This window comes from Melospiza georgiana, chromosome 21 (genome assembly GCF_028018845.1).
Source record: "Melospiza georgiana isolate bMelGeo1 chromosome 21, bMelGeo1.pri, whole genome shotgun sequence".
Taxonomy (NCBI): Eukaryota; Metazoa; Chordata; class Aves; order Passeriformes; family Passerellidae; genus Melospiza; species Melospiza georgiana.
The window spans coordinates 2,577,817-2,601,916 of record NC_080450.1 but is presented as its reverse complement, the minus strand read 5'-3'; the positions used below and the strand labels follow the sequence as shown (position 1 = coordinate 2,601,916).

Below are 24,100 nucleotides of genomic sequence, written 5' to 3'. Positions count from 1 at the left end.
TGTCGCAGCTCGGTCGGCAGCCAAGGGAGCAAACCCAGACCCCAGCCCTGCTCCAAACCCAGACCCAGCCCTGCTCCAAACCCAGACCCCAACCCAGACCCCAGCCAGGCTCCCAACCCAGACCCAACCCTGCTCCAAACCCAGACCCCAGCCCTGCTCCAAACCCAGACCAAATCCTGCTCCAAACCCAGACCCAACCCTGTTCCTAACCTAGACCCCAGCCCCGCTCCAAACCCAGACCCAACCCTGTTCCTAACCCAGACCCCAACCCAGACCCCAGCCCTGCTCCAAACCCAGACCCAACCCTGTTCCTAACCCAGACCCCAGCCCTGCTCCAAACCCAGACCAAATCCTGCTCCAAACCCAGACCCCAACCCTGCTCCAAACCCAGACCCCAACCCTGCTCCAAACCCAGACCCCAGCCCTGCTCCAAACCCAGACCCAACCCCGCTCCAAACCCAGACCAAATCCTGCTCCAAACCCAGACCCCAACCCTGCTCCAAACCCAGACCCCAACCCTGCTCCAAACCCAGACCCAGCCCCGCTCCCAACCCAGACCCCAGCCCTGCTCCCAACCCAGACCCCAGCCAGGCTCCCAACCCAGACCCCAACCCAGACCCCAGCCCTGCTCCAAACCCAGACCCAACCCTGCTCCAAACCCAGACCCCAGCCCCGCTCACAACCCAGACCCAGCCCTGCTCCAAACCCAGACCCCAGCCCTGCTCCAGCCCCTGCTCCCAGAGCAGCTGAGGAGGGACAGAGCCCCTGGAAGGCTCAGCTGCATCCACAGGGACACAGCAGGGGCAGTTTGGGGAAGACCAGCGCGGGCAGGAGGGGACGTGTGGCACCATGGGGTCACCACTCCTGTCCCTGTGGGCAGTGCTGGTGCCCACCCTGGTGCTGGTGGGACTCTGGGCTCCCTGTGTGGTGAGCAGGCAGCCCAACTTCATCGTCATCCTGGCTGATGATGTGGGCTGGGGGGATCTGGGCGCCAACTGGGCAGAGACGAAGGAGACGCCGCATTTGGATCAGTTGGCTGCTGAAGGAACAAGGTAATGTCTGTCCCCCTCCCCGCCCTCACCCTGCACCCCTGGTTACTCTGCCCTGCAGCACAGGGGGATTCAGCCCTGTGGGACTGGCAGGTGAGGGGGTTTTGTTGCTGTGGGTTTGGGCGCATGGGGAGGGCAGCCAGAGCCTGGCACATTGGGGTGCGGATCCATCCATCCCTGCTGGAGCCTTCCTCTGCCACTCCTCACCCTCATCCCCAGAGCAAAAGGGGGAGCGTCCAGGGGAGCAGGGAGGGGCAGGGCACCCAGGACCTCGTGAGCTGAAGGGTTTTCCGTTTTGCAGGTTCGTGGATTTCCACTCGGCCGCCTCCACGTGCTCCCCGTCCCGCGCCTCGCTGCTCACGGGGCGCCTGGGGCTGCGCAACGGGGTCACCCACAACTTCGCCATCTCCTCTCTCGGGGGCCTCCCCCGCAACGAGACCACCCTGGCCGAGGTCCTGAGGGAGGCTGGCTACAGCACAGGGGCCATAGGTAATGCCCAGAGTGCCAGGGGGTGCCAGGGTGAAATGCTGGCAGTGAAAGGCAAACCTAAAGGATCACGTGAGGGAGATTTCACACATCCCCCTTGCATTTTGCAATGCCAGGCTTAAAATCTTCCTTTTCAAGGCTGCTGCCGGAAATCCAGACTTCTCCGTTTAATCTCTCGTTGCTTTATCTCCCCAGGAATGTGCTGGGTGCTCCTTAGCAAACAGGATTGGCTCTGCCATCCTGCATCCCACACCATGGGCAGTGCTGCTGGCCTGGTGGCTTTGGGCGCCCTCCTGTCACTGTGGGTCCCCCTCAGCCTGCACAAACCCTTTGCATCTGCAGCTCCTGCTGTTGTGCTGGCAGAAATTCCCTCTGTTTCTTCATCCCCCCCCAGGTTTTGCAGTTTTCCCTCTTGGATCAGCACGTTTGGTGGGAGCAAGCACGTGCTGGAGGTCAGAGGATGAAGCTGGGTTTAGGGAGGGCTGAGGGAGCTGTCTGCCCAGAACACAAACACATGAAAGAGCCTTTTAAGGCTGGAAACACTCTCTTTGCACAGCCATGAGATACCTTATGCATTTTTTCTGGGTTTTCTGCAAAAATAGACGGCGTTCTGGAATGGCAGCCAGCACAAACAAGGGACCTTCCTTGTAGCTTGATTAAAGCGCTGTGGGCACCTTGTGGGTGAGGGCTGCTGGTGGCCAGGGCTGTGTCACCCCTGAAATGATGCTCTGTGCCTTTCCTGCAGGCAAGTGGCACCTGGGACACCACGGCCACCATCACCCCACCTCCCGTGGTAAGGGCTGTGCCAGGGGCACGGGCTGAGGGCCCTGCGGCCACCTGGACCCTGCTGACCCCCTCACTGTCCTCTCAGGCTTCGACTACTACTACGGGATCCCCTACAGCCACGACATGGGCTGCACAGACACCCCTGGCTACAACCTGCCCCCCTGCCCGCCCTGCCCAGGGCACAGCGCCGCTGCCAGGTACGGGCACGGGGCTCCAGGTACGGGCACGGGGCTCCAGGTATGGGCACGGGGCTCCAGGTACGGGCACAGGGCTCCAGGGCTGGCACGGGGCTCCAGGTACGGGCACGGGGCTCCAGGTATGGGCATGGGGCTCCAGGGCTGGCACGGGGCTCCAGGGCTGGCACGGGGCTCCAGGGCTGGCACAGGGCTCCAGGTACGGGCACAGGGCTCCAGGTATGGGCACAGGGCTCCAGGTATGGGTACGGGGCTCCAGGTACGGGCACGGGGCTCCAGGGCTGGCACAGGGCTCCAGGCTGGCACGGGGCTCCAGGGCTGGCACGGGGCTCCAGGTATGGGCATGGGGCTCCAGGTACGGGCACGGGGCTCCAGGTATGGGCACGGGGCTCCAGGTACGGGCACAGGGCTCCAGGGCTGGCATGGGGCTCCAGGGCTGTCACGGGGCTCCAGGGCTGTCACGGGGCTCCAGGGCTGGCACGGGGCTCCAGGGCTGGCACGGGGCTCCAGGTACGGGCACGGGGCTCCAGGTATGGGCACGGGGCTCCAGGGCTGGCACGGGGCTCCAGGTACGGGCACGGGGCTCCAGGGCTGGCATGGGGCTCCAGGGCTGGCACGGGGCTCCAGGGCTGGCACGGGGAGCTGGGTGTCAGCTGCAGTGTCCCCAGCCCTGAGGGCTGCCCTTGTGGTCACCTCCCCTCACACTCTGTGCCCCCAGTTTCCCCCTGCAGTCTGGGAGCCCCCCATGCCATGGGGACATTGGCATCACTCCCCTTGCTCTCCCTGCCTTGAAGCCAGGGCATCAGGCCGGCTCTGTGACGAGCCTGGGGTGGTTTTTCCCAGCAGGGTGGTGAGGAAGGACTGTTACACAGAGGTTGCCCTGCCTCTCATGGAGAACATCACCATCGTCCAGCAGCCCGTGGAGCTCGGCAGCCTGGCCAGGCGCTACGCAGAGCAGGCAGAGAGGTTCATCCAGAGGGCCAGGTGAGGCCACCCACTGTCCCCTGCGTGTCCCCTTACCTAGGAGAGCTCCTGGGGCACTGCAGGGCTCCTCTGCATCACCCTGGTGCAGTGCCAGGGGAGATGGGTGCTGCCCCGTGGTTCAGATTTGGGGTGCCCATGGCTTGGCTTCCTGCTGGAGGAGGCACTCAGGCTCTTTGGTGTCCTCTAAAGGGTTGTGTGTTTTTAAAACGTCGTTTTTGGGGAAAGTCGAAGCTTTGAGTGGGGCTGTGCCTCCTTCCCGGGGGAAATGTGAAGGATGTCAAGATCAGTCCATCCCTGCATCCCTGTGGATGGGGTGGCAATGGGGTGCTGGAGGTGCCTCCGTGGGTGTGAAGTGCTGGCAGGCGCTGAGCGGTGTCAGGGTGGGACCAGAACAGCACCCAGAGGTGTTTGAACACTCCCTGTATGAGAGATTGGATCCATTTGGGGGATAAAGCCCCCGGATCTGCCTGCCCCGGCTCCGAGCACAGGAGGTGCCCGCCTCTGATGGTCCCCGAGGAGCAAAGTGGCTCCTCCAGCGAGGCCCCCGAGCCCTGCTGACGGCTTGTGTAACTTTAATCCCCATTATTGGCGGATTACGAGCTGTGACTTTGCAAAACGCCTCCCTGCAGAGCGAGGAGAGGAAGCGCTGCCGGGCAGCCCTGCCCCAGCCCATCCCTGCCCGAAAGGTTTGTGTGAAACAGGGGCTGGACAGGGAGCAGCACAGGGGAAAACGGCTCCCTATAAAACTGGGCGCTGTTTTGTGGCATAAAACCTGTATTTGTCCCTTTGGATAGCGAGGACTGGCTGTGGGGTGGCTTGGCCACGTTTGGGATGCTGAGGGTACCCAGGCTCTGGGCTTGGGGCAGCACCAACCTCTTCTCCTGCCAAGCCCCAGCCCTCTCTGTGGCTGTGAAACCGAGTGTGTAAGCTCGGGGTTAATAGGAAAACTCCCAGAAGGGCTGAGGGGTTATCTGTGTTCATGGAGAACAGGATTAGGCAGGTGCCTGCCTTTTCTTCTCTTCCCTGATGGCTTATTTCAGTTTTCCCCTGCCCCTGCTTATTCCAGTTTTCCCCTGCCTGCTTGGCCACGTTTGGGATGCTGAGGATACCCAGGCTTTGGGCTGTGGGGCAGCACCAACCTCTTCTCCTGCCAAACCCCCACCCTCTGGGCTGCCTCGGCTCTCTGTGGCTGTGAAACCACGTGTGTAAGCTCCGGGTTAATAGAGAAAACCTTTAAACTCCCAGAAGTGTGTTGGGGTTATCTGTGCTCATGGAGAGCAGGATTAGGCAGGTGCCTGCCTTTTCTTCCCTTCCCTTTGATGGCTGATTCCAGTTTTCCCCTGCCTGACTCATTCATTACAGGGCAACAAAAGAACGCCGGATTTGCCATCTCGGTGTTTTTTTAACCAGCCGAGGTTGAGCAATTTGTGACAGTGAGACGTGGCACAGGCGAGCGTGGGAGCAAAAGTCAGGGACTGCTGTCTTCAGTTATTGATTAAACGTTTGCCTGATCTCCAGGATAATTCTGAGGTGTCTGAGTGGCAAACGGGGGGGATGAGCACCACAGCCACGAGTGCCTCTGGATGCTGGAGCCGGGAGAAGCAGCTTTCCCTGCTCCGGGGGCATCCCTTGGGAAGAGCAATCACAGTGGCTGTTTGCCAGGGGCACATGAGCTCTCCTGACCTGCAGGGATGGGCAGGGTGCCAGGGGGACACAGGGGAGATGGGTGTGAACACCATGGACGCCCCCAATCTGAACCCCATGGCTCACATTTGGGGTGTCCATGGCTTGGCGTCCTGCTGGAGGAGGAGGCCCTGAGGCTCTCCTGGTGCCCTCTAAAGGGGTCGTGTGTTTTTAAACCATCGTTTCTGGGGAAAGTTCAAGGTGGGGATTTTGAGGAAACCCTTCCTGGGGCTCCAGCCCCCAGCAGCTCCAGGCAGGATGGGGGCTTGGCATCCATGGCTTGGCTTCCTGCTGGAGGAGGAGGCCCTGAGGCTCTTCTGGTGTCCTTTAAAGGGGTGTATATTTTTAAAACCATAATTTTTGAGCAAAGTCGGAGTGGGGATTTTGAGGAAACCCTTCCTGGGGCTCCAGCCCCCTCAGCTCCAGGCAGGATGGGGGCTTGGCTTGGTGTCCATGGCTTGGCTTCCTGCTGGAGGAGAAGGCACTGAGGTTCTTCTGGTGTCCTCTAAAGGGGTGTATATTTTTAAAACCATAATTTTTGAGGGAAGTCGGAGTGGGGATTTTGAAAAAACCCTTCCTGGGGCTCCAGTCCCCAGCAGCTCCAGGAAGGATGGGGGCTTGGCTTGGTGTCCATGGCTTGGCTTCCTGCTGGAGGAGAAGGCACTGAGGCTCTTCTGGTGTCCTCTAAAGGGGTGTATATTTTTAAAACCATAATTTTTGAGCAAAGTCGGAGTGGGGATTTTGAGGAAACCCTTCCTGGGGCTCCAGCCCCCTCAGCTCCAGGCAGGATGGAGTTTTTTATTTTTTTGCTCACTTTGCAGGCCAGGTGGGTGCCGGGCAGAGGAAGGAAGCGCAGCCACGCACTGGGCAGGGCTGGCAGGAGGCAGAGATGGGGCCGGGCCCGTGCACAGCCCTGGATCCGGCCCCTCCTGGCTGCTGCCATCCCACCCTTCCCCTCCGAGCTCCCTGAGGAAGAGCAGGCTCGTTGGAGCAGATAAATATAGCTGTAAACAAGCAAACAGGACGTGTCCTGTGCTGCTGCAGGGCAGTGCGTGGCGGTGGACGTGCTGCAGGATGGTGGCACTGCCCAGGCCGTGCTGGGCTGTGTGGGGGCCCTGCTGTGCCACATCCTCTGCCCACAGTGCCACCAGGCCGGGCACCTGCTGGGGAGGGGGAAAAAGGGACAAAATGGGCCCTCAGAGAGGGGAGGGAGGTGTGTGGGTGCAGCAGCGAGGAGCGTTTGGAGATGGAGATGGAGGAGAATCCACCCCAAATGGGGGCACAGTTGACAGCAGGGGGACAGTGGGGAGAGGTTTAAGCAGCAGCAGGGGAGAAATGGCTCAGCTCAGCTCCCTCCCTGTAAGGAGATGGATGCCTGGAGCTGGGTGATGTACATGGGGTGCTTTTCCCCCAAGGAGCAGGAGTGGAAGGGTTTGTGTCCCCAGGCTCAGCAGTGCCACCACTCCAGTGACCCTAAAGGCTGAAGGCTGTGTGTCTGTGCCCTGTGCAGTGCCAAAGGACAGCCCTTCTTCCTGTACCTGGCCCTGGCCCACATGCACGTCCCGCTGGTGCCCCCGCCGCCCGCCGGCCCGGGCAGGGGCATCTATGGAGCCTCTCTGGGGGAGATGGACGCGCTGGTGGCACGGGTGAAGGAGGCGGCAGACAGCCTGGGCAGGGGCAGCACGCTGCTCTGGTTCACAGGTACCGAGGGGAATGGGCTGGGGGCTGGGGGGCTCGCTGAGCCTGAGAGGAGCAGAGAAAAGAATGACGGGGACAATTCTGATCTCACTCGCTGCTCCTGTGCTGTGCCAGAGGGGGGTGACACTGGGGGCTGCACCTGGACGTGGGGGCAGGATATGTGTTTGTCCCCTGCCCTCCGTGTCCTCTGCCCTCAATGTCCCCCTGCCCTCGATGTCTCCTCCTCTTGATGTCCCCCACCCTTGATGCCCCCTGCCCTCAATGTCCCCCTGCCCTGGATGCTCCCACTGCTCTCTGGGTGGGGAGTGGTCCCACCGTGGGGCTGGGTGGGGGTCCCAGGCTGCCGTGCCCATCCCGCCACGGTGCCCGCCCTGCCACGGTGCCCACCCCGCCACTGTGCCCACCCCGCCACGGTGCCCGCCCCGCCACTGTGCCTGCCCCGCCACGGTGCCCGCCCCGCCACGGTGCCCATCCCGCCACGGTGCCCACCCCGCCACGGTGCCCACCCTGCCACGGTGCCCACCCCGCGACGGTGCCCACCCCGCCACGGTGCCCACCCTGCCACTGTGCCCGCCCTGCCACCCCCCTCCGCCTGCGGGGCTGCAGTGGCAGGGCCGTGACTAATTAAGGCACAAATCCTCGTTCGTTAAGAAGCCCAAATCCGCTCTGAGTCCCGAGCAGCCTCCCTAATGAGGATGTCTCGCTGCTGATGACAGGAACCGCTCGGCCGCTCATTAACACCCGGAGCTGGTGGCACCGAGCCCCCCCTGTCCTGCCCTGCCCTGCCCTGGCTGCCCTCCAGCCCCTGCAAACAAACTGCAAAAACACCAAAACCCATCAGCCCTGCAGACAAACTGCAAAAACACCAAAACCCATCAGCCCTGCAAACAAACTGCAATAACCAAAACCCATCAGCCCTGCAGACAAACTGCAAAAACACCAAAACCCATCAACCCTGCAGACAAACTGCAAAACACCAAAACCCATCAGCCCTGCAGACAAACTGCAAAAACACCAAAACCCATCAGCCCTGCAAACAAACTGCAATAACCAAAACCCATCAACCCTGCAAACAAACTGCAAAAACACCAAAACCCATCAGCCCTGCAAACAAACTGCAAAGCACCAAAACCCATCAGCCCTGCAGACAAACTGCAAAACACCAAAACCCATCAGCCCTGCAAACAAACTGCAAAGCACCAAAACCCATCAACCCTGCAAACAAACTGCAATAACCAAAACCCATCAACCCTGCAGACAAACTGCAAAAACACCAAAATCCTTCAACTCCCCGTGGGGAGGCATCACAGGGGTGGCAGAGAGGGATGCCAGGGTCACTTGTCCTTGCCTGCCCCACACTGTGGGTGTCCCCTGCGGTCCTGGTGTCGCTCATGGGGACATTTCTTTCTCTTGCAGGTGACAATGGCCCCTGGGCACAGAAGTGTGAGCTGGCAGGACGCCTGGGGCCATTCGTGGGTGCCTGGCAGAGGCAGAGAGGTAACCTGGCAGCGTGGGGGGGTCCCAGTGCCAGGGGCACAGGGGGGTCCCAAATGCAGGGGCACAGGGGGAGCTGCTCCACAAAGCCCTCAGTGCCCACCAAGGGGACACAGGCATCATTCCATCCATGCCAGCCTCTCCCTGGCTGCTCCACAAAGCCCTCGCTGCCCACCAAAGGGACATGGGCATCATTCCATCCATGCCAGCCTCTCCCTGGCTGCTGCCCTTGGCTTGAACACACCCCCAGCACTAATATTTCTTTCAAACAGCCAAATTTCCCCCAAAACTGCTGTGGAGAGTGGGTTGGGTCCCCATAACCCCGGAGCTTGGGGTGGGTGTGCTGGTTTGCTGATGGGATGTTGGGATCTGCCCCATCAGGGTCTCACAGCCCCCAGAGCAGAGCACCCACCACCCTACCCTGCCCACACGCCGGGACTTGGCTTTTCTTTCACTCCACCGTTTTGTTTGGTTTAAATTTTGTTTTGTTTTGTTTTGTTTTTTTTCACTCTTTCCTCCTTTTCCGGCCAAGCCATCTGCTCGGTGGGTTTATTTCAGCCGGGGCAGCCAGAAACATCCATGAGTCAGGCGCTTCCCACTTCTGCTTGTGTTACGCGGTGTTACCGTGCCAGTCCCGGGGTCAGCACCGAGGCTCATCCTCCTCCTCCTCCTCCTCTTCCTGACACCGTGGCCGTTCCCCGGGCAAACAGCGCTGGCTCTGTCCCATTCCCGGAGCCTTTCCTTCTCCCGGCCCCGGGGATGGAGCCGTACCCTCAGTTTTGTAGTAAACAAACCCAACAAACCCCGCTGCCGGCCCCGGGCTGCTGCTCTTGAGCAAGCCCCGGTCACAAGCCCGAGCAGATGGTGCAGAACAGGACGAGCAGAACTCAGAGCACGGCCCCTTGCAGGCCCTGTGCCCTGCAGAGCCCCCGGCACGCAGGGAGGAACTGGGATTTAAATTTAAATTCCGTTTTACGCATCCATTTTTTTATCTTGACTTTTTTTTTTTTTTTTTTTTTTTGTCAAATAATTATACCACGTATCCCTACATTATCCAAATCACTTATCACCAATACTTTCAATTAACCTTCCTCTATATTTCCTATTATCAAAACCCAGCTGTTGTCATCTGTCAGGATGGTGTTTTTAATGAGGCAGGTTTCCACAACCACCCCCAAACAAACATAGAATTAACCCCAGAACTTACCCTTCCCCCCACCAAAAAAAACCCAAACAAAAATACAAAACATGATACAAATCATCAACTAATCAAAATCTATTTATTTCTATATTTTGCATGTGTTTCCATATGTTTCTATATGTCTCTATATGTTTCTATGTTCCTATACATTCCTACATATTTCTTTATTTTTCTAACATGTTTCTATATGTTTCTAACATGTTTCTATACATTTCCAACGCGTTACTACATGTTTCTATAAGTTTCTAACATGTTTCTCTATATTTCTACATTTTGTATATTTCTAACATGTTCCTACATGTTTCTAACATATTTCTGCACATTTCTATCATGTTTCTAACATGCTTCTATATGTTTCCACGTTTTCTGCATGTTTCTATATGTTCCTACAGGTTTCTATAAGTTGCTAACACGCTTCTATGTGTTTCTAACATGTTTCTACATGTTTATGCATTTCTACATGTTTATATGTTTCTAACATACATTTCCAACATGTTTATATACCTTTCCAACACGTTTCTGCATGTTTCTATGTGTTCCTACAGGTTTAAATATGTATCTATCATATTTCTACATGTTTCTAACATGTTTCTATATGTTTCTACGTGTTTATGTGTTTCTGGACGTTTATGTGTTTCTGACATGTTTCTATATGTTTCTAACACGTTTCTATATGTTTCCAGCATGTTTCTATGCATTTCCAACATTTCTGCATGTTCCTACATGTTTCTACATGTTAATATGTTTCTGCGTGTTTCTATATGTTTCCTGTAGCTCCATCCTTTGTTTCAGGGGTCCAGCCCTAAATTCCAGGGGTGTTTTCCACTGATTTCAGCTGGTCCCTGGAGCTGGGAGGGAGCAGCAGATCCGTGTGTGCTGCCCCTTCCTCCGCGCTTCCCGCAACCCCCAAAACTCCTCTCCCACCCCATTTTTGGGGTCAAAAACCCAGCAAGGGGAGGGATACCGGGAGGCAGGAGAACACTGAGGGGATGTGATGTTTTGGGGCAGGTTGGGTGTCCCCGTGCTGAGGACCTGCTGTGCGTGTGGTGGCACCAAGGTCTCCGTCCCACCACGGGAATGCGCGGTTCAGCTTTCCTGGAGAGCCTGGAAAGTCCCCACAGCGGCGGCAGGGCTGCATCATCCCCGCTCTGCAGAAAATTCCCTGCTTGGCTTTGGGTGTTCCAGCCCTGTTGGCTTCCCCGAGCGTTGATGTGACCTCATCCCAGGCTGCCCTGCCCTGACCAGAGGTGCTGGGGTGGCTTGGTCAGGACACATCCGTCTGATGTCCTTCCAGAGCCCCCTGACCACGCCTGGAAAATCCCTGCAGACGCACCCAGGAGCACGAGCCCCTTCATTTATGGGCAGAGATGGGGCTGGATATTAATGGCTGTGGTTTCCAGGGGTGTCTGGGGGAAACACCAAAATTTGGGTGGGGAATTTGGGAGTGTGCTGTCCTGGGCTGGTCCGATTGGCTGCTCAGCGCCCCAGTTTTGGTGCTCAGCACCCCAATTTTGGTGCTCAAAACTCCGGTTTTGGTGCTCAGCACCCCGATTTTTGTGCTCAGAACCCTGATTTTGGGGCTCAGCACCCCAATTTTGGGGCTCAGCACCCCAATTTTGGTGCTCAAAACTCCAGTTTTGGTGCTTAGCACCCCAATTTTGGGGCTCAGCACCCCCATTGTGGTGCTCAGCACCCCGATGTTGGGGCTCAGCACCCCTATTTTTGTGCTCAGCACCCCGATGTTGGGGCTCAGCACCCCGATTTTGGTGCTCAGCACCCCAATTTTGGTGCTCAAAACTCCGGTTTTGGTGCTTAGCACCCCAATTTTGGGGCTCAGCACCCCAATTTTTGTGCTCAGCACCCCGATTTTGGTGCTCAGCACCCCAATTTTGGTGCTCAGCACCCCGATTTTTGTGCTCAGAACCCCGATTTTGGTGCTCAGCACCCCGATTTTGGGGCTCAGTACCCCGATTTTGGGGCACCTGTGCCATTGGTGTGCAAGGCAGCGTTGCCTGGGGACATGGACTGGCATCGGGCAGGGATGGGGAGGCCAGCAGGGTTGGGGACAGCTCTGGGGACAGCCCAGGGGCTCTCTTGGCCGTGCCCCCAGGAAATGGCTCGGGCCAGGCGCCGTTGCCATGTGCACGCTGAAAGGCAGCGCACAAAGGCTGCTCCTGGGACGTTTGTGAATCGCCTTGGGATTTTCTCTTTGCCCCATTCCCAACCCCTTCCCCCTCCAGCTGCCTGGGGCCCTTTGGGCTGCAGCCAGGGCTGAGGCTCTGCAACCCCATTGCAGCCCTTTTGATATTGGTGCTCCCATTTCTGGGCTCAGCACCCTGATTTTGGGGCTCAGCACCCTCAGTTTTGGTGCTCATCACTCCGATTTTTGTGCTCAGCACCCCGATTTTTGTGCTCAGCACCTCGATTTTGGTGCTCACCACCCCGATTTTGGTGCTCAGCACCCCGATTTTTGTGCTCTGCACCCCAATTTTGATGCTCACCACCCCAGTTTTGGTGCTCAGCACCCCGATTTTGGTGCTCACCACCCCAATTTTGATGCTCACCACCCCGATTTTGGTGCTCAGAACCCCGATTTTGGTGCTCAGCACCCCAACTTTGGTGCTCAGCACTGCAGGTGGAGGGAGGCACTGGGCAGCATCTCAAACCCAAGGGCAGGGCAGAGCTTTGGGTGCTGTCAGGGAGAGGATGGATCAGGTTCATTAACTGAGGGTTATTAGCAGGATGGCGTTTCTAATGAGGTTTCCAGCAGCCAGGGGATGGGGAGCTGTTGGTGCTGAGCCCTGCAAGGCACAGAAGCCCCTGGAATAAATCCCTGCATTTCCTGCCTGCTCCATTCTCTCACCTGGCACCAAAGGGGGGCTCTGGCTGCTGCTGCATTTCCCATCACTCGCTGGAGCCAACACAACCCAGTGCCCAGCTTTGAGGACCCCCTGCTCCTCCTCCCTTCCCTAACCCAGTGCATTCACCCTCCTTTGGGGTGATCCACACCATCCCTGCCTCCGAGCAGCTCCTCTCCATGGGCAGCTCGGTGCCCAGCGCCAGCAGGATGCTGAGCACTGCCCTGTTCTCCTGCAGGTGGGAGCTCAGCCAAGCAAACCACCTGGGAAGGAGGGCACAGGGTGCCAGCCCTGGCGTACTGGCCTGGCCGTGTCCCTGCTGGGAGGACCAGCCAGGCTCTCCTCAGGTAAGAGCCCCTCTGGGAACAGGGTGGCCCCATTTGGAGGAGTGGGAGCTCAGCGCATCCCTCTGGGTGTCCAGAGCTGGGGGGCTCAGAGACCCTGGCACGCTGCCCAGAACACCTGGGGATTTGATTTTGAGCCATGGATCAAATTGCCAGCTTGTATGAGGATGTGAAAGTCACACAGGTTTGAATAGTGTAATAATAAGATATTCACAGGGTGAAAATGTAGATTTTAGGATTCTTGGTATGGGGGTTATGGGGACAAGATGGAGCAATCAGGGCGTGTCCAGCCTTTCTTCTTCTTCTTCTTCTTCTTCTTCTTCTTCTTCTTCTTCTTCTTCTTCTTCTTCTTCTTCTTCTTCTTCTTCTTTCTTCATTCTTCTTCTTCTCCGTTTTCTGCAGTGATGTTGGCACTTTGGGACTGGTTTAGAGCAGAAGTGCACTGTCTAACACAGGTGATGGGTATTGGGAAGTAGTTGTAAATATGTTATATTTAGAATAGAAGCTCGCTGTCTAACACAGGCGATGGGTATTGGGAGTTAAGTGTAAATATGTTATAGGTAGTTTGTAGTACAAAAAGACAATTCTGCCTCAGAAGCAGTCAAAGTGCTCGTGGCTTCCTTGCTGAGCACATCTCAGCTGGGCAGAAAGAAAATTTTATAGATAAGAATTTATAAACAACCTCAAGACTGAAAAGTGAAGAGTCCAAACTCGTTCTTCACTTGCACAGACTGAAGCAGAGACACCCTGCACATCTCAGAGCAGCAAATGTCAACAGCCAGCCCAAAAGGAGGGACCCCCCCATCCCCACGCTGCCCCCCAGGCCATCACCTGGACTTTGGCAGCTCTGGTTATGCCCTGCCTCGTGCCAGGCTGTACTTTTGTCCTCTCCAAGCCTGAATGCCTCAGCTGAGAGCAGCTGAAAGGGCTTTTTGTGAGGCTGGAGGGCTGGGGCTCGCAGCCACCAGGGCTCCGTGTGCTCCTGGATAATTAACAAATGACGATGATGATGATGATGATGTTCTCGCTGCCCAGCACGGAGCAGGGGCGGCTCTGCGGTCTGTGAATGGTTTTGTGCGAGAAGGGAGTGGCTGTGAGGAGAGGAGTCCCTGCAGGAGGGCAGGGGAGGGTCTGTGCTGCCCCTCTCCCTGCAGCATCTGCAGCCTTTCATGTGCCAGCTGCACCCCCTCATGTGCCAGCTGCACCCCTCCTTGTGCCCAGCATCTGCACCCCTCCATGTGCCAGCTGCTCCCCTCCATGTGCCAGCTGCACCCCTCCATGTGCCCAGCATCTGCACCCCTCCATGTGCCAGCTGCTCCCCTCCATGTGCCAGCTGCTCCCCTCCATGTGCCAGCTGCACCCCCTCATGTGCCCAGCGTCTGCACCCCTTCATGTGCCAGCTGCAGCCCTCCATGTGCCAGCTGCACCCCTTCATGTGCCAGCTGCACCCCTCCATGTGCCAGCTGCACCCCTCCATGTGCCCAGCGTCTGCACCCCTCCATGTGCCAGCTGCACCCCTTCATGTGCCCAGCGTCTGCACCCCTCCATGTGCCAGCTCACCCATCCTTACAGCCCTCCTGGGCCACAGGTGTGGGCACAGCCTGGGGGAATGTGTGGGGCAGGGTGGGGGCAATGTCCCTGTGCATCCCCGATGGGTGCCCACGGTGCTGGGGCCAGGCTGGGTGGGTTTGGTGTTAGTGGGCATTGGGATGTCCTGTCCCCTTTCACCCTTGAGGCACACAGGGTGGTGAGCTCTGGGGTCACTGGGAATTGGGATGTCCTGCCCCCATTCATCCCTGATGGGTCCCCCTGATGGGGCTGGGGTCACACTGGGAGGGTTTGGGAATGGGGATGTCCTGTCCCCTTTCATCCCTGAATCACAGAGCGCTGGGGCTGAGGGCTTGCTGGCTGTTGGGAAAGAACGTCCCAAGAACGTCCCAGCTGCTGGGAGCAGGTCCTGGCTGGTGGGCCCTGGGGCAGTGCTGGGTGTTCCCAGCTCCCTGGGATGAGCTGCAGACACTCACTCACTCGTTCCACAGCCCCGGGGCAGCTCTGGAGCTGCTGTTTGCAGGCAGGGGAAGCTCTGAGCCACAACTGAGTCACTGGAGCCTGCTGAGGGGATGGGGAGCACGTAGCACCCGTGGCCTCATCTCCAAACCCCTGGGCGGTGGAGAGAGCTGTGGGGCTGTGGCTTCATCTCCAAACCCCTGGGCTGTGGGGCAGAGCTGTGGGGCAGAGCTGTGGGGCTGTGGCTTCATCTCCAAACCCCTGGGCTGTGGGGCAGAGCTGTGGGGCTGTGGCCTCATCTCCAAACCCCCGGGCTGTGGGGCAGAGCTGTGGGGCTGTGGTCTCATCTCCAAACCCCTGGGCTGTGGGGCAGAGCTGTGGGGCAGTGTGTGCAGGATCAGTGCCCGTCATGTCCCATCCCCCTGGCCCTGCCTCCAAGCCCAGGAATTGTGGTTATCTGCTCCAAGATCTGATCTGCTGCATTTCCCAGCTCCAGTCGGGCAGGTTGGGCAGCTGGGAATCTGGAAATGCAGCAGAGGCAGGTGCAGCACGCCGGGTGCTTGGGGCAGTCACTCCAGGCTCTGTGGGAGTCACAGGAGTCACATTCAGGAGGCTGGCACTGCCATAGGGCCATGCCCAGCTGTGCAGGGGGGGTGCTGTGGCACTGCCATAGAGCCATGCCAGCTGTGCAGGGTGCTGTGGCATTGCCATAGAGCCATGCCAGCTGTGCAGGGGGGGTGCTGTGGCATTGCCATAGAGCCATACCAGCTGTGCAGGGTGATGCTGTGGCACTGTGGGGCCATGCCCAGCTGTGCAGGGTGATGCTGTGGCACTGCCATAGAGCCATGCCAGCTGTGCAGGGTGATGCTGTGGCACTGTGGGGCCATGCCCAGCTGTGCAGGGTGCTGTGGCACTGCCATAGAGCCATGCCAGCTGTGCAGGGTGATGCTGTGGCATTGCCATAGAGCCATGCCAGCTGTGCAGGGTGCTGTGGCATTGCCATAGAGCCATGCCAGCTGTGCAGGGTGATACTGTGGCACTGCCACGGGGCCATGCCCAGCTGTGCAGGGGGGTGCTCTGGCATCAGGAAGGGGCACCCCCTCTTTGGGACCAGCACAGAACCAGATTAGGGCATGTGAGAGTGACGGGTCATGCTCAGCAAAGTGTTGCCATGAGGTGGGACAGGGAGTGTGCAGGGACACAGAGGGACACAGAGGTGCCCACAGGACTGGTGGCTTTTCCCTGGGCACAGCCCCACAGGGACACTGAAGCCCCCCAGCTGATGGGCAGCGAGTGAAGCAGGAGGGTTTGGGAGCCCTGAGCTCTCAGAGGGATCCCCAGGAAAAACCAGGGCGGGGCAGGGCAGGGCCTCTCCCATCTGCAGGGATCTCCTCCTCCCCCGGGGTTATGGAAACACCTGGCTGGGGCACAGAGGCTGCTCCGTGGCTCCATGAGCACAGGGGTGAGCGAGGGTGAGCGTGCCCCGGGGCCAGGGAGCTGCAGCCAGCGCAGCAACGCTGATGCCTCAGCCCGGACCAGCACCTGCACGCTGGGCTCCGCACAAAACTGCCCCAAAACTGCCTCGTCTGCTCTTCTTAATGATGGTTAATTATGGTCAGAGCCACCCAGCGTGCTCCTGCCCTGCCCCGGCCCGAAGTAGGGCAGGGAAGAAGTAGGTCAGGAGGGTGCTGAGGAGGAGATTGCACCATCCTGGCTGTGCTGGCAGCTGGGCTGGGCTGGGCTGTGGGCAGAGCTGCTGCAGGCCAGGCAGGGCAGGGTTCTGCTGGAGCTCAGCACGTCCCTCTGGGTGTCCAGAGCTGGGGGGCTCAGAGACCCCGGCATGCTGCCCAGAACACCTGGGGATTTGATTCTGTCCCCTGGAGCAAGTTACCAGCTTTGCGTGAGGATGTGAAAGTCACACAGGTTTGAATGGTGTAATAACAAAATGATCACAGGGTGAAAATGTAGATTTTAGGATTTTTGGTGTGGGGGTTATGGGGACAAGATGGAGGAACTGGGGCGTGTCCAGCCTTTCTTCTTCTTCTTCTTGTTCTCCATTTTCTGCAGTGCTGTTGGCACTTTGGGATTGGTTTAGAGTAGAAGTGCACTGTCTAACACAGGTGATGGGTATTGGGAATTAAGTGTAAATATGTTATATGGAGTTTGTAGTATAAAAGGACAACACAGAGTGCCTGTGGCTGCCCTGCTGAGCAGATCTCGGCTGGGCAGAAAGAAAATTTTATAGATAAGAATGAATAAACAACCTCAAGACCGAAAAGTGAAGAGTCCAAACTCGTTCTTCAGCTGCATGGGCTGGAGCAGAGACATCCTGCACATGTCAGGGCAGCAATTAACAACCAAAACCCGAGACCTGGGCACCAGGGGCTGCTGGCACTGGCCTGGAGACCCCAGGGTGGCACTTTCTGCAGAGGATGACTGACCTGCTGCTGCCTTCCTACTGCCCAGGGCTTCAGTGCCCTGCTCCCCCTGCCCCTGCCCACAGCCTGGCTCAGTCTGGGGCTGGCAGGGCCGTGGAGCCAGGGCCAGGACTGGATTCAGCCTTTCCAGCTGCTGGGATCTCTCCTGGGAGGGATGAGGTTGGGGGGACCCTCCAGGGATGCTCCCTCCTCGCTCTGATGGCTGTCCCCTCTGTCCCCAGCATCCTGGACATCTTCCCCACGCTGGTGGCCCTGGCTGGGGCAGCACTGCCCCCAAACAGGCGCTTTGATGGCTTGGATGTGTCCCCAGTTCTCTTTGGCTGGTCGGATGTGGGGCACAAGGTAAGGCAGAGCCACCCCTGGTGTCACCCCCCTCCTGGCAGCAGGTGAAACAGGTGAGTGGTGCCTTGGTTTGAACAGCCAGGTGTGTGCTGAGGAGGGCAGAAATGGAAATTTCCACTTCCTTGAAATGGAAAATGCAAAACCCATCCCTCTGAATTACGATAATTTTGAAATTAAGGGGCTCTCAGGCAAAGATACGGGAGCAGGAATAACAGTTCTTTATTAGGGAAATTAAAAATACAAATGTAATAGTACAAAAAAGAGACAACAAACCCTTGACAGAGTCAGACCATGCCCTGTCCCCTGTGTGTCAGGGCGGTGTCCCAGCCCCATGCCATGGGGGCTCAGCCCTCCTGCAGTGCCAGCTGTGGCTCTGCTGCAGCAGGGATCCTGCACAAGGGGGGAGTTTTCCTCTGCAGCTGCTGGGGTGTCCCAAAGCTCAGATTGTACCCAGGGAGGAATACTTGGCTCCTCCCCTGGGCGGAGCATCTCCCCATGGGATGCTGGGATTGGATCAGCCCTGCAGGGACACTCACTGGCCCAAAAGGGCTTTGGGTTAATGAAAGTTGTTTTGTGCTTTGTTCACAAACCTGGGATCAGAGGTGGAAATGCCTCTGCCTGCAGCTTGGCACCTTCCTGTGCCTCAGAGCTGTGTCTGTGACCTGACAATTCACACACAATTCTGTCATTTGTATCAATAAATCCCCCCTCTAGCAAACCACCCATTGCCCCAAGCACTGCCCCCTGAACCTGACCATGAACTTAAACTTCTTTGACCAATTTTCAAGCCCATCCCTCCTAGGAATCTCACTAATCCTCATCTCAATGACATTCCCAGCTCTCTACTACCATCCCTAGACAACTGATGAATTACTGACCGACTCTCAACCCTCCAGCTATGGTTTATTAACCTAGTTACAAAACAACTAATAATACCCCTAGACAAAAAAGGACCCAGGGACTCCAGCTGGGATGCTCAGGCTCATGGCAGCCTGCAGTGCCCAGCACAGCACCTGCCTGACCCTAAAAGGAGCATCAGGGTGGGCAAGGGCAGCTTCAGGGCTTCAAACTTGGTTATCCCCATTTATTTATTGCACCACAAAAAGACACAACAAACTTGTGTCTTGATCAAACAGATCAAACACAAACAAACACAAAATTCGTTCCATCAGGACAGCCCACTCCATATCCCACAGCTCCTTTCACCCCAAAAAACGCAGTTTGCAGGACAAGCAGGGTGACCCACACATTTGTCTCGGAGCTCACGGGATTTTTGCAGAACCAACCAAAAAGAAAAAAGAGAAGTGGCTTCAATAGCAGTCCCGTGGATAAACCTTGATTTTGCTTTTAAAGTACACCCTCTGCAAGCGCTGTGAGCCAGCTCCCAGCGGGATCCTGGATTCGTTTCGGTGTCCATCAGGGGTTTGGTATTTGCTTTGTATTTATGGAACCCTCTGCTGAACTGGGAGATGGAGCAGGGAAGGGGATGGGATGGGGCCAGCATGCTCTGCTCTGCTCCTCAGATTAACCCTGCTGGGAGCAGGGCACTGGGGCTGCTGGGAGCAATGGCTTGCTGGGAATGAGCCTTTCCTGGGAATGAGATTTTCCTGGGAGCAATGGCTTACTGGGAGCAATGGTTTGCTGGGAATGATGGTTTGCTGGGAATGGTGGTTTGCTGGTAGTAGTGTTTTTTTGGGAGTGATGGTTTGCTGGGAGCAATGGTTTACTGGGAATGATGGTTTTGCTGGGAGTAATGGTTTGTTGGGAGCAATGGGAGCAATGGTTTTCTGATGGTGGTGGCTTATTGGGAATGATTGTTTGCTGGGAGCAATGGCTTACTGGGAATGAGGTTTTCCTGGGAGCAATGGTTTGCTGATAGTGGTGGTTTTTTTGGGAATGATGGTTTGCTGATAGTGGTGGTTTTTTTTGGGAGTGATGGTTTGCTGATAGTGGTGTTGTTTTGGGTATGATGGTTTGCTGGGTGCAATGGTTTGCTGGGAACAAGACTTTCCTGAGAGCAATGGTTTGCTGGGAATGATGCTTTGCTGATAGTGGTGTTGTTTTCAGGAATGATGGTTTTTTTGGGAGCAATAGTTTGCTGGGAACGATGCTTTGCTGATAGTGATGGTTTTTTGGGAATGATGCTTTGCTGGGAGCAGTGGTTTACTGGGAATGATGGTTTGCTGGGAGCAGTGGTTTATTGGGAATGATGGTTTGCTGGGAGCAGTGGTTTATTGGGAATGATGGTTTGCTGGGAGCAGTGGTTTACTGGGAATGATGGTTTGCTGGGAGCAGTTTTCTGGGTGTCAGTGTGCAGCCATTGCTGTGTGGGTCTCCCCCCAAGGGCTGGGATCACCCTGCCATGGGGTGGGCTGCCCTCAGAGGGTCCCAGAGCCCCGTGGGGTGGGGGAGCAGCCGTGTCCCCCTCGTGTCCCCCTCGTGTCCCCTCCTGTCCCCTCGTGTCCCCTCCCCTGCCCGTGAGCGGCCGGCAGTGACCCCATGCAGGGCTTGCCCTGACACAAATCCTCCTGAAAGCAGCTCCGTGCTCACTCCAATGCCCAATTTCCACACTTTGCTAATTGGGGTGGCTGGAGCTCCCCGTGTGGGCTGTCCCAGTGTCCCAGCCTGTGCCTGCTGCTGGCACGGGCGGCAATGGGGCTGGGGTGACACCGAGGTCCTGCTGAGAGCAAGGGCTGTTGGCAGGAGAAATAAACCACATCCTCCAAGGAGCACCGAGGGTACCAGGGCTGTAAATCCCCCTGTCCATCAGCTCAGTGTGAATAGCCCAGAGCACCAAGTTCAAGCAATGAATTTACAGCAGAGAAAAGGCTTCCCCCCCCCACCCCTGCTTCTCTATTTTTTATTTATTAAAATAATAGACATGGATTATTGGAAGAATTCCAGATCTGGGAATATTTCTTGAATCAAAACAAGCTCCTTAATTATGCAGTAAATTATAACAGATTTTCTAAGTGTGGGGTTTTAAGAGGTTTAGCAACGTGGTTGTTTGTAGGAAGGGAGATTTGAGTGCCCTTGGCAGCATCCCAGCTGTGCTGTTAAAGGTGCAGGCAAAGCTTTGAGGCTGGAGACAGATTAATTGGTTCAGCTCCTGGTCCCTTGGCTTCACAGGGCCTTGAATATTTGCTGATTCCTGCTTTGGAGCTCTTTTATCCTGCCCAAGGAGTGTCAGCAGAAGGGCACTCTGCAGCAGAGCTTCCTCCTTGCACCAGGCTCACACTGCACCACCTCCTCCTCTTCACACCCTTCTTACTTTTCCCCAAAAAACACAAAAAGATCCAACCAAATTACAAAAGATGATTTTATAACAAATAATTTACCTTACAACTGAGAGCAATAAAAGAAAGTGAGAGCATTTGGAGATTACCCCCTACCCTGAATCCTGGCATTTCTTGGATGAGGTTCCAACCAGCCCCATGTGAGACAGTGGCTACATCCAGACCAGGCAGCATGGCATGGACACCTTGGGGTGCCTGGGATGCCTGGGATGGACATTTTGGGGTGCCCAGGGTGCCAGGAATTCCCTGTGCCAGGCAGGGTGGGATGGATATCTTGGGGTGCCCATTGATGTTCCATTCTGGACAATGTGGGATGGACACCTTGGGGTGCCCAGGGTGCCAGGAATTCCCTGTGCCAGGCAGGGTGGATGGACATCTTGGGATACCTGGAATGCTCTGCCAGGCAGCGTGGGATGGATATCTAGGGGTGCCCATTGGTGCTCTGTTCTGGACAGCATGGCATGGACATCTCTGGGCGCCTGGAATTCCCTGTGCCAGGCAGGGTGGGATGCACACCTCGGGGTGCCCAGGGTGCCAGGAATTCCCTGTGCCACACCTCGGGGTGCCCAGGGTGCTCCCTGAGGGGCAGGGCTCCGTGCCGGGCACCTGCTCAGGCACTGCTGCACTCATCAGCTGTGAGCGCTGTTACTAAACTTGGCACTGCAGCTGCCTACAACTCCAGCAGATGTTTCTAATTTTTCAGCACAGTGGAAATTTCTTGAATCACTTTTTAAACTCAAATCCCAGGGAGGAAACCTCAAGTGACTCATCCCTCAGCGAAGCTCTGGCTCCGCGGCAGATGTTATCGGAGAGAGGAGCTGCTGGAGCGTCCAGCTCACTTGTCTCCTCACTCCCCAGCGCCAGAGCAGCCCTCCTGTGTGGATCAAGTGTCCTAAATACCAAAGGGGAGAGATCTGAGCCTCCCCTCCCTCCTTCCCTCGCTGCTCACCCCGTTCCTGGCTGTTGCCAGGGAAGGGAGCCCCTGCACAGCGGGGTGAGTCAGACGGACGGAGGGATGTGGGAGGGATGTTCCAGCACCTCACCTTCCCCTCTGCTCCATGAGCTCACCCTCAGCTCGTGGCTGCCTGCTGGCTCCAGCCTGGGGCTCGGCTCCCTTGGATGTCCCCACTGCTGGCTGAGCTGTGAGCACCCAGGGAGGCGCTGGGTGCACCTGAGACCACCTCGGTCAACAAATAATTTAGTGATGGTTGGACAAGGGGGAATGGTTTTAGAGTAAAAGATGGAGAGTTAGATTGGGTGTTAGGAAGAAATTCTTAATTTTAAGGGTGGGGAGGCCCTGGCACAGGTTATGCCAAGAAGCTGTGGCTGCCCCATCCCTGGAAGTGTCCAAGGCCAGGTTGGATGGAGCTTGGAGCAGCCCAGGACGGTGGAAAGTGTCCCTGCCCATGGGCTTTGGGGTCCCTTCCAACCCAAACCATTCTGTGATTTTATGATAATCTACCCTGCTCTGCTGAAAGCCCCAGAGCCTTTGTGATCCCTTTCCTGCCACAAAACTGGGAGGTAAATTCAGAGGGTCCTGCAGGGCCAGGAAAGTTCAAGGGAGATGTTGGTGTTTCCTGGGGCCCTTCTGTCATCATCCCACTGTGGTGGTTTCAGTTTGAAACTGGGCAGAAACACCAATTTCGTGTAGTGGTTTCAGTTCACCAGTTTGAGATTTCCCAGTCAATGCACCAATTAATGTGGTGGGTTCAGTGTTGGCTAAATTCAGCATTATTTACTCATTTTCTTGCTGCGACACAGAATCAGGAGAAGGCAAAGCAGCTTCAGCACTCACAGCTCTGCTGTTGCTCCGAGTCCAGGGCCTCAGTGATGGCTGTGAATGTGTCCAGGGGCGGGATGTGGCTCATGTGGGCAGGCAGTGGATTTCATGGGGCACGTTTTCCCTGCCATGGGCTGACAGGAGCTGTCCTTGCCCTGTCCCTCCTGCAGGTTCTGCTGCACCCCAACAGCGGCGCGGCGGGGAAGGTGGGCGAGGTCGAGGCGCTGCGGCTGCAGCAGTACAAGGCCTTCTACACCACAGGTACTGCGTCCCTGCCAGAGGGTCTGAAGGGTAGGGAAAGGCTTCTGGAATTCTCAGATCCCTGCAGATGCAGGTGAAAACCAGCTCAGGTTAATTCAGACCCCAGGATGTGCCGAGCTGTGTCTGCAGGGTGGTGCTGCAGCCTGGGGCAGTGTGACCGTGCTCACAGGGGTCTGAGGGTGAGGGAAGAGATGAGGATCTGACTCCATGTTTCACAAGGCTGATTTGTTATTTTATTACATATATTACATTAAAGCTATACTAAAAGAATAGAAGAAAGGATTTCATCAGAAGGTTAGAAAGGAAAGAATGATAACAAAGGTTTGTGGCTCGGGCCCTGTGTTCAAGCCAGCTGACTGTGATTGGCCATTAATTACAAACAACCACATGAGACCAATCCCAGATGTACCTGTTGCATTCCACAGCAGCAGATAATCAACGTTTACATTTTGTTCCTGAGGCCTCTCAGCTTCTCAGGAGGAAACATCCTAAGGAAAGGATTTTTCATGAAAAGATGTCTGTGACAGGATTGGTCTCGGGAATAGGAGCTGGGATGGGGTGGGAATGAATGGGCCATCCTGGGTGGTGGGTGAGGAATACAGAGGTGATCCCTGGACCTCTGTGACTCCAGGTTTTTCTCCCATTTCCTCCCCAGGAGGGGCCTTGGCCTGTGATGGCAGCACTGGGCCGGCACAGCAGCACCACCCACCCCTCATTTTCAACCTGGCCCGAGACATCCAGGAGCAGCAGCCTCTGGACGTGGCCTCCAGGGAGTACCAGGCAGTGCTGCCTGCCATCAGCAGGGCTTATGCCCAAGCCCTGCAGGACATTGCAGCAGACAATGTCTCAGTTGCAGACTATTCCCAGGATCCAGCTGCAATTCCCTGCTGCAACGTGCAGCACGTGGGCTGCCGGTGCCACGGGGCCACGCGGGATCCCCACGTGGAGAGCACAACACCCCGGCTTTGTCTTTAGGCAAATAATTGCTCAGGCTGCTCCTTTCCCAAGGGTGGTGTCTGTGAAATCCAGGCTGGAGGTGGGATGGAGGCTGTGGCTCCCTTTGCTCCGTGCTGGGCGCAGGGAGGTGAGCTGGGTGTGGGTCTGGGGGAGCACACGGAGGGTCCCCTTTGAAGGCTTTTTGTAGGGCTCTGTATCTGGGAAAGAGAGAACTCTTGGATTAAAATTACCTTCTGTGAGAG

At 56.7% G+C, this 24,100-nt stretch overlaps 1 protein-coding gene across 4 annotated transcripts; it reads left to right on the top strand.

Moving 5' to 3' along the window:
• The first annotated feature begins 758 nt into the window (after positions 1–758).
• ARSG (arylsulfatase G) lies at positions 759–24,055 on the top strand. 4 transcript variants are annotated; one of them, XM_058038946.1, is made up of 11 exons: positions 759–1,052; positions 1,351–1,538; positions 2,281–2,328; positions 2,407–2,518; positions 3,362–3,499; positions 6,693–6,883; positions 8,297–8,377; positions 12,672–12,780; positions 17,444–17,564; positions 22,811–22,901; positions 23,557–24,055. In XM_058038946.1, the coding sequence occupies exons 1-11, from the start codon at positions 850–852 to the stop codon at positions 23,874–23,876; spliced, it is 1,602 nt and encodes a 533-aa protein (XP_057894929.1). In that variant the 5' UTR covers positions 759–849; the 3' UTR covers positions 23,877–24,055. The 4 variants fall into 4 exon arrangements, with proteins under 4 accessions (XP_057894929.1, XP_057894928.1, XP_057894927.1 ...); XM_058038945.1 differs by having other exon boundaries at positions 3,359–3,499; XM_058038944.1 differs by having other exon boundaries at positions 881–1,538.
• Positions 24,056–24,100: the final 45 nt, after the last annotated feature.

Coding starts and splice junctions, on each gene's coding strand:
- ARSG (XM_058038943.1), top strand. CDS start 965: ATGATGTGGGCTGGGGGGATCTGGGCGCCAACTGGGCAGAGACGAAGG. Junction 6,884..8,296: donor CACGCTGCTCTGGTTCACAG/GTACCGAGGGGA, acceptor TTTCTCTTGCAG/GTGACAATGGCCCCTGGGCA. Junction 17,565..22,810: donor GGTCGGATGTGGGGCACAAG/GTAAGGCAGAGC, acceptor TCCCTCCTGCAG/GTTCTGCTGCACCCCAACAG.